General features: G+C 34.8%; 1 protein-coding gene and 2 pseudogenes across 1 annotated transcript in view; all 3 read right to left on the bottom strand.

Annotated features, from left to right (window-relative positions):
- The window catches only part of LOC144980180 (uncharacterized), a 4,002-nt pseudogene extending 305 nt beyond the window's left edge, over positions 1-3,697 (bottom strand).
- Positions 1-10,000, bottom strand: part of LOC144979679 (uncharacterized) — a 53,642-nt gene that overhangs the window by 7,646 nt on the left and 35,996 nt on the right. The window contains 1 exon segment of the mRNA XM_078926577.1: positions 6,064-6,399. Coding sequence (XP_078782703.1) covers positions 6,064-6,399 — 336 coding nt within the window.
- The window catches only part of LOC144980178 (uncharacterized), a 2,762-nt pseudogene continuing 2,090 nt past the window's right edge, over positions 9,329-10,000 (bottom strand).

Genomic DNA, 10,000 nt, shown 5'->3' with positions numbered 1-10,000 from the left:
GTATTTCTAAGTGTGGATTCTGAGTAAATGCCTTTCCACGAATCACACATTTATATGGCTTCATTCCTGTATGGATTCTTGAGTGTATTTTAAAGTAGTTTCTCAGAGAAAATGTCTTTCCACAAATTATACATTTGTATGGATTTTCTCCTGTATGGATTTTTGAGTGTTGAGTTAAGTTTCCTTTCTGAGTGAATGCCTTTCAACAAGTCTCACATCTATAGGGCTTTTCTCCTGAGTGGATTCTTAAGTGAATATTCAAATGTTGAAAAGTACTAGAGGTCTTTCCACATGTTACACATTTATATGGCTTTTCTCCTGTATGGATTCTTGAATGAATTTAAGCTTTGAGAAGTACTAAAGGTCTTTCCACAAGTCTCACATTTGTATAACTTTTTTCCCGTATGGATTCTTGAGTGTACAGTTAAGTTTTCTTTCTGAGTAAATGCCTTTCCACAAGTCTCACACTTGTATGACTTTTTTCCCGTATGGATTCTTGAGTGTACGGTTAAGTTTCCTTTCTGAGTAAATGCCTTTCCACAAGTCACACATCTATAGGGCTTTTCTCCTGAGTGGATTCTTGAGTGAATATTCAAACGTTGAGCAGTACTAAAGGTCTTTCTACAAGTCTCACAATTATATGGCTCTACTCCTCTATGGATTCTTGAGTGTAGAGTTAAGTTTCCACAAGTCACACATCTATAGGGCTTTTCTCCTGAGTGGATTCTTGAGTGAATATTCAAACTTTGAGCAGTACTAAAGGTTTTTCCACAGGTTAAACATTTACAGGACTTTTTTACTGAATGAGTGCTTACAGTATGAATTTTTAAATATAGTTTTAAGCTTGATTTCTGAGTATAATACTTTCTACAAGTTACACATTTATATGGCTTTACTCCTGTATGGATTCTTGAGTGAATTTTCAAACTTCGAGAAGCACTAAAGGTCTTTCCACAAGTCTCACAATTATATGGCTTTACTCATGTATGGATTTTTGAGTGTATTTCTAATTGTGTGCTCTGAGTAAATGCCTTTCCACAAGTCTCACAATTATATTGCTTCACTCGTCTATGGATTCTTGAGTGTATTACTAAGTGTGTGCTCTGAGTAAATGCCTTTCCACAAGTCAGACATTTGTATGGTTTTACACCTGTATGGATTCTTGAATGAATATTCAAATATTGAGAAGTTCTAAAGTTCTTTCCACAAGTCACACATCTATAGGGCCTTTCTCTTGTATGGATTCTTGAGTGAATATTCAAACTTTGAGAAGTAGTAAAGGTCTTTCCACAAGTCTCACAATTATATGGCTTTACTCCTCTATGGATTCTTGAGTGTATTTCTAAGTGTGGTTTCTGAGTAAATGCTTTCCACATGTCAGACATTTGTATGGCTTTTCTCCTGTATGGATTCTTGAGTGTAGAGTTAAGTTTCCAACCTGAGCGAATGCCTTTCCACAACTCACACATCTATAGGGCTTTTCTCCTGAGTAGATTCTTGAGTGTTGAGTTAATTGTCCTATCTGAGTAAATGCCTTTCCACAAGTCACAAATCTATAGGGCTTTTCTCCTGAGTGGATTCTTGAGTGAAAATTCAAATGTTGAGAAGTACTAAAGGTTTTTCCACACGTTACACATTTACAGGACTTTTTTACTGAATGAGTGCTTACAGTATGAATTTTTAAATATAGTTTTAAGCTTGATTTCTGAGTATAATACTTTCCACAAGTCTCACAATTATATGGCTTTACTCCTGTATGGATTTTTGAGTGAATATTCAAACTTTGAGAAGCATTAAAGGTCTTTTCACAAGTCTCACAATTATATGGCTTTACTCATGTATGGATTTTTGAGTGTATTTCTAATTGTGTGCTCTGAGTAAATGCCTTGAATGAATATTCAAATATTGAGAAGTTCTAAAGTTCTTTCCACAAGTCACACATCTATAGGGCCTTTCTCTTGTGTGGATTCTTGAGTGAATATTCAAACTTCGAGAAGCACTAAAGGTCTTTCCACAAGTCTCACAATTATATGGCTTTACTCCTGTATGGATTCTTGAGTGTATTTCTAAGTGTGGTTTCTGAGTAAATGCTTTTCCACATGTCAGACATTTGTATGGCTTTTCTCCTGTATGGATTCTTGAATGTAGAGTTAGGCTTCCTTTCTGAGTGAATGCCTTTCCACAAGTCACACATCTATAGGGCTTTTCTCCTGAGTGGATTCTTGAGTGTTGAGTCAATTGTCCTTTCTGAGTGAATGCCTTTCCACAAGTCACACATCTATAGGGCTTTTCTCCTGAGTGGATTCTTAAGTGAATATGTTACACATTTATATGGCTATTCTCCTGTATGGATTCTTGAATGAATTTTAAGCTTTGAGAAGTACTTAAGGTCTTTCCACAAGTCTCACATTTGTATGACTTTTTTCCGTATGGATTCTTGAGTGTACAGTTAAGTTTTCTTTCTGAGTAAATGCCTTTCCACAAGTCTCACACTTGTATGACTTTTTTCCCGTATGGATTCTTGAGTGTACAGTTAAGTTTCCTTTCTGAGTAAATGCCTTTCCACAAGTCACATATCTATAGGGCTTTTCTCCTGAATGGATTCTTGAGTGAATATTCAAACGTTGAGAAGTACTAAAGGTCTTTCCACAGGTTACACATTGACAGGACTTTTTTACTGAATGAGTGCTTACAGATCTTCTTAGTTTTGTTTCTCCACATTTAAATAGGTCTTCTTTTGAATGAACTCTTGAGTGTCGTTGCAAATACTCATTTTGTGAAAATGTTTTTCCACTAGTCAAACCCTCATGAGGCTTTTCTCCTGTATGAATTTTTAAATTTTGTTTTAAGCTTGATTCTGTGTATATGCCTTTCCATAAGTCACACGTTGATATGGCTTTTATCTTGTATGGATTCTTGAGTGAATTTTCAAACTTTGAAAAGTACTAAAGGCCTTTCCACAAGTCTCACAATTATATGGCTTTACTCCTCTATGGATTCTTGAGTGTCGAGTTAAGTTTCCTTTCTGAGTAAATGCCTTTCCACAAGTCACACATCTATAGGGCTTTTCTCCTGAGTGGATTCTTGAGTGAAAATTCAAATGTTGAGAAGTACTAAAGGTTTTTCCACAGGTTACACATTTACAGGACTTTTTTACTGAATGAGTGCTTACAGTATGAATTTTTAAATATAGTTTTAAGCTTGATTTCTGAGTATAATACTTTCCACAAGTCTCACAATTATATGGCTTTACTCCTGTATGGATTTTTGAGTGAATATTCAAACTTTGAGAAGCATTAAAGGTCTTTTCACAAGTCTCACAATTATATGGCTTTACTCATGTATGGATTTTTGAGTGTATTTCTAATTGTGTGCTCTGAGTAAATGCCTTGAATGAATATTCAAATATTGAGAAGTTCTAAAGTTCTTTCCACAAGTCACACATCTATAGGGCCTTTCTCTTGTGTGGATTCTTGAGTGAATATTCAAACTTCGAGAAGCACTAAAGGTCTTTCCACAAGTCTCACAATTATATGGCTTTACTCCTGTATGGATTCTTGAGTGTATTTCTAAGTGTGGTTTCTGAGTAAATGCTTTTCCACATGTCAGACATTTGTATGGCTTTTCTCCTGTATGGATTCTTGAATGTAGAGTTAGGCTTCCTTTCTGAGTGAATGCCTTTCCACAAGTCACACATCTATAGGGCTTTTCTCCTGAGTGGATTCTTGAGTGTTGAGTCAATTGTCCTTTCTGAGTGAATGCCTTTCCACAAGTCACACATCTATAGGGCTTTTCTCCTGAGTGGATTCTTAAGTGAATATGTTACACATTTATATGGCTATTCTCCTGTATGGATTCTTGAATGAATTTTAAAGCTCTGAGAAGTACTAAAGGTCTTTCCACAAGTCTCACATTTGTATGACTTTTTTCCCGTATGGATTCTTGAGTGTACAGTTAAGTTTTCTTTCTGAGTAAATGCCTTTCCACAAGTCTCACACTTGTATGACTTTTTTCCCGTATGGATTCTTGAGTGTACAGTTAAGTTTCCTTTCTGAGTAAATGCCTTTCCACAAGTCACACATCTATAGGGCTTTTCTCCTGAATGGATTCTTGAGTGAATATTCAAACGTTGAGAAGTACTAAAGGTCTTTCCACAGGTTACACATTGACAGGACTTTTTTACTGAATGAGTGCTTACAGATCTTCTTAGTTTTGTTTCTCCACATTTAAATAGGTCTTCTTTTGAATGAACTCTTGAGTGTCGTTGCAAATACTCATTTTGTGAAAATGTTTTTCCACTAGTCAAACCCTCATGAGGCTTTTCTCCTGTATGAATTTTTAAATTTTGTTTTAAGCTTGATTTCTGTGTATATGCCTTTCCATAAGTCACACGTTGATATGGCTTTTCTCTTGTATGGATTCTTGAGTGAATTTTCAAACTTTGAAAAGTACTAAAGGCCTTTCCACAAGTCTCACAATTATATGGCTTTACTCCTCTATGGATTCTTGAGTGTCGAGTTAAGTTTCCTTTCTGAGTAAATGCCTTTCCACAAGTCACACATCTATAGGGCTTTTCTCCTGAGTGGATTCTTGAGTGAATATTCAAACTTTGAGAAGTACTAAAGGTCTTTCCACAAGTCTCACAATTATATGGCTTTACTCCTGTGTGGATTCTTGAGTGTAGAGTTAAGTTTCCTTTCTGAGTAAATGCCTTTCCACAAGTCACACATCTATAGGGCTTTTCTCCTGAGTGGATTCTTGAGTGAATATTCAAACGTTGAGAAGTACTAAAGGTCTTTCCACAGGTTACACATTTACAGGACTTTTTTACTGAGCTTACAGATCTTCCTAGTTTTGTTCTTGTATGGAATCTTGAGTGAATTTTCAAACTTTGAAAAGTACTAAAGGTCTTTCTACAAGTCTCACAATTATATGGCTTTACTCCTGTATGGATTCTTGAGTGCATTTCTAAGTGTATTCTTTGAGTAAATGCCTTTCCACATGTCAGACATTTGTATGGCTTTTCTCCTGTATGGCTTCTTGAGTGTTGAGTTAGTGTTCCTTTCTGAGTAAATGCCTTTCCACAAGTCACACATCTATAGGGCTTTTCTCCTGAGTGGATTCTTGAGTGAATATTCAAACGTTGAGAAGTACTAAAGGTCTTTCCACAGGTTACACATTGACAGGACTTTTTTGAGTGCATATCTAAGCTTGATTTCTGTTTATATGTCTTTCCACATGTCACTCGTTTATATGGCTTTTCTCCTGAATGGATTCTTGAGTGAATATGCAATGTTTGATATTTATTAAAGGTCTTTTCACAGGTTCCACATTTATATGATTTTTTTCCCCTATGGATTCTTGCATGAATTCTCAATGATCCAATATGTCCAAATGACTTTCCACAGCTCATACATTTAAAATTCTTTTCTCCAGCATGAATTTTTGAGTGAATTTGCAACAAAGATCTACTAGCAAATGCTTTTCCACAAGTCACACATTTGTATCGTTCATTTTTTGAATAAAGTCTCGACTGTTGTAAGTTTGACCTCTGTGTAAATGCATTGCAATGGAAATTTGTGTGAAATTTTTTACTACCTAACGTTGAAAATGGCTTGCCACATGCATGGCATTTGTATGGCTTTTCTCCCGTATGAGATCTTGTGTGGATTTTTAACAATGATGGGTATAGAAATGTCTTGCCACAATATAAACATCCATAACTTTGTCCTTTGGTTCGTGATTCAGAGGGAAGCAACTCATGTTGGCTTTTCAAGTGTAATTCTGAGTGTTCCTTCAAATTGGAAATCCAAGAAAAACTTACTCCACAAGTCGCACACTGATATGGCTTTTCATCAGAAAGGATGTCATTTTTAGACTGTTTACCAGCAGAAATAGAAATGTCTTTTTTTGCTCTTTTACTAGCAAAAATGTGAATGTCTTTTTTAGACTTCTCACAAATGGAAACAGAAGCGTCTTTTTCAAACTTTTTACTGGCAGAAAAATGACTATCCTTTTCCAACCTTCCAGAAATGGGATTGTCTTTATTAACAGTCAACCTACCTGAAAATGACTTTTCACTAAGACACAGATTTGCCTCTGCCTTCTTGCGAGTTTTCATGTGTCGTGTAATAGGTGAGCAAATGGAAAAAGATTCACAACTTCGAGGGGATTTTCTTCTTGTGTAGCCTTTGGTCTTCTTGTTTGAGTAATTTTCCCTGCCTGATGAACTCAGCTTAGACGAATTGTCTTTTGAAGGAGATGGGTTGACCTTGGCAGGCAAAGTCTGTAATCCAAGACAATTGTCTGTAGTTGTATCCTGATCTATTTCGACAGCAAAATATTCACAGACTCCCGATTCCTGCATTGGCATTTCACACGCTTCAGGGATGATGTCACCTACAGAAAATAATAAGAAATGGTGAGTGGAAAGGATTTTTTAATTCTTTAATTGTCAAGGTTATGAATTCAACTTTTTTACAAAATAGTTTTTACATAAAAAGCCAAAAAATCGTGAGCTTAAATATAGCACAATTTCCAAGAAATTAACTCAAAGCTGTGAGCGCGAGGTTGACTCATTGAAAAAGTCTCTTAATTCACATTCTCTCATAACACTTATGTATAAAATGAGTACCTTGTCAGTTACAGCGATAGTCAACATGAAAGCAAATCGATTTGTGAAAAAGCATTTGTTTAAAAAGGTAGACTTAAAAAAACAGGCTAATTTTATTTATTTTTTTTTTAAAAGACCAGAGAAATCAATTCTGATTTTTATTTTTCCTATCAAGGTGTATATTTTAGACCATTGGCCAATAGCCATGCCATCTCTCTGAACAAATTATTCTAACAATTATAATAAAAAAGGGATAATATTCTTTTAGTAATCGTTTATAGCTTTAAAAAATAAAAAGCAAGAAGAAGAAGAAGAAGAAGAAGAAGAAGAAGAAGAAGAAGAAGAAGAAGAAGAAGAAGAAGAAGAAGATCTAGAATTGACTTGATCTAAATTTAGAAAATAAAATTCATAACTCATAGCAAAATAAGTAAAGACTATTTCTAAACTTTTCATTCAAAACATTGTGTAGTTTTATTCACATCAAACTGTTCCAAACTACAGTTGTATAAGGTGGCCATCCATAGGCCCTTACAAAAGTGGCTTTCTTAGACAGTTGGCTGTTTTGTATACATCAGATATGTAGTTCTAAGAGGCAATCGTTGTACAAATTGTCCTCGAACGTCAACAACGTCCTGAGCATGATTTGCTGCATATTTATAACATTTTAATAGCCTGCAAGGCAGAAGAAGATTGTCAAGAAATCCGAGACTCTAACAGCTTTTGGGAGGGTTGATAACTATACTACTTTGACAGATATAATATACAGTCCAAATGTAAACCTAAGTGAAAATCCAAATCAAAATGAATGCAGTGTAATTCGATTGAAGGTCTGAACAAGTGTGTATGAAATGTGCCAGACAAACCAAGAAAGAAGAATACAAGAAGAAAAAAATATCCTAAAATAATCAGTCTATCTAAATTGCGGATCGAACCTCAGACCTTCTGAATACCGGTCAGACGTGCAACCATGAAGGTCTGAGATTCGATCCCCAGTTGAGGTAGACTGATTTGTTGGGATGTTCTTTTTTTTTCTTCTTTTATTTTTCTTTCTTGCTTTGACTGGCACCCTTCATACTAACTTGTTCAGATCTTTATCTGCTCCCTAGTTTCTTAATTCTTAATTTGTAATCCAATTAGGAAATACATCAGCTCAGCAAGTAATCAGTGCTCTTAACCGACGAAAGTAAAAAAGTCAGAAAATTTTTGACAGCAGCCCCCCATATATAATAATAATAATAATAATAATAATAATAATAATAATAATAATAATAATAATAATAATAATAATAATAAATACCGTAAGGTCACTCACATTGTATTTCGTAAAGATAACCGTTTCAGTGCTGACCGCACACCTCTTCAGTTGATGATAAATCTGTAGTTCGTTGGTTGTCTTGAAGAAACACAATGTGAGTGTCCTTATTTATTTTACATACTCTAATTAATGTTATCGAGCACTCTAGTATCTATAAATACCCAACAACACTCATAAATATATATTTATATATTTATGAGAGGGGGAGGGAGAGAGGAGAGAGAGAGAGAGAGAGAGAGAGGAAGAGAGAGAGAGAGAGAGAGAGAGAGAGAGAGAAGAGAGAGAGAGAGAGAGAGAGAGAGAGAGAGAGAGAGTCTACTCTACCAGAATGCTATATGAATTTACATCTTTCTCATTTTATTAGAAGTGTTTTAATAATGCTATATTCATAAATAAATGAACGTGGTCTGAGGGAGTGTAAGTCTTTACCTACCTTTAAAAAGAATCTCAAGACACATTTTTATTGTATTTGTTTTTATTGACTCTATGAATCCTTGATTTGGCTGTGAATTATTATTATTATTTTAATTTTTTTTTCACTTAAAATTGATAATTTATATTGTAAAGTACCCAGAGTTTGTGTTTTACGCGAGAATGAGCGCTGTATAAATGTGTATTATTATTATTATTAATAAAATTCCCTAAAACACAATCTTGTTCCATCCCTTTCCCATATCCTGGCGACCATCATCTTATCCAATACACCTACTTGTCTGGTGTCACTTTTGACACTCGATGCCAGCCTGTCTAGTCTGACATCATAAATCTGGGAGGATCAAGGGAATTCATGCAATTGAACACGGGTGTTAATTTATGACAAATGACATGCTGAGCCCACCCAATTCATGAAATATTAAAAGAAACATTGAGATTATATTGAAATAAAGCAAAAAATAAAATAAATTTTTTTCTTCAAGTGTAATTCTAAGTGTGCCTTCAAATTTGAAATCCAAGAAAAACTTACTCCACAAGTCACACACTTAGATGGCTTTTCATCAGAAAGGATGTCATTTTTAGGTTGTTTACGAACTGGAATAGAAATGTCCTTTTTATGCATTTACTAGCATAAATGGGGATGTCTTTAGAGTGTCTTTCTGGGTCTTTTTAAAAATAAAAATGTGCCTTTCCACATGTCAGACATTTATATGACAGAAGTTTATATGAATTTTCTCTTGAATGAGATCTCAAGTGCTCTTGTAAGTGTGGTTTCTGTCTAAATGTCTTTCCACAATTCATACATTTATATGGCTTTTTTCCTGTATCGATTCTTGAATGTATTTCTAAGTGTGGATTCTGAGTAAATGCCTTTCCACGAATCACACATTTATATGGCTTCATTCCTGTATGGATTCTTGAGTGTATTTTAAAGTATTTTCTCAGAGAAAATGTCTTTCCACAAATTATACATTTGTATGGATTTTCTCTGTATGGATTTTTGAGTGTTGAGTTAAGTTTCCTTTCTGAGTGAATGCCTTTCAACAAGTCTCACATCTATAGGGCTTTTCTCCTGAGTGGATTCTTAAGTGAATATTCAAATGTTGAAAAGTACTAAAGGTCTTTCCACATGTTACACATTTATATGGCTTTTCTCCTGTATGGATTCTTGAATGAATTTTCAAGCTTTGAGAAGTACTAAAGGTCTTTCCACAAGTCTCACATTTGTATAACTTTTTTCCCGTATGGATTCTTGAGTGTACAGTTAAGTTTTCTTTCTGAGTAAATGCCTTTCCACAAGTCTCACATTTGTATGACTTTTTTCCCGTATGGATTCTTGAGTGTACAGTTAAGTTTTCTTTCTGAGTAAATGCCTTTCCACAAGTCTCACACTTGTATGACTTTTTCCGTATGGATTCTTGAGTGTACAGTTAAGTTCCTTTCTGAGTAAATGCCTTTCCACAAGTCACACATCTATAGGGCTTTTCTCCTGATGGATTCTTGAGTGAATATTCAACGTTAGCAGTACTAAGGTCTTTCTACAAGTCTCACAATTATATGGCTTTACTCCTCTATGTCTTGAGTGTAGAGTAGTTTCACAGTAACATCTATAGGCTTTTCCTGAGTGGATTCTTGAT

This window comes from Berghia stephanieae, chromosome 9 (assembly GCF_034508935.2).
Source record: "Berghia stephanieae isolate SIO BIC M18660-M18661 chromosome 9, UCSD_Bste_1.3, whole genome shotgun sequence".
In the NCBI taxonomy this organism is placed as follows: Eukaryota; Metazoa; Mollusca; class Gastropoda; order Nudibranchia; family Aeolidiidae; genus Berghia; species Berghia stephanieae.
The sequence above is the reverse complement of the archived record's forward strand: the minus strand, read 5'-3'. Positions and strand labels throughout refer to the sequence as shown.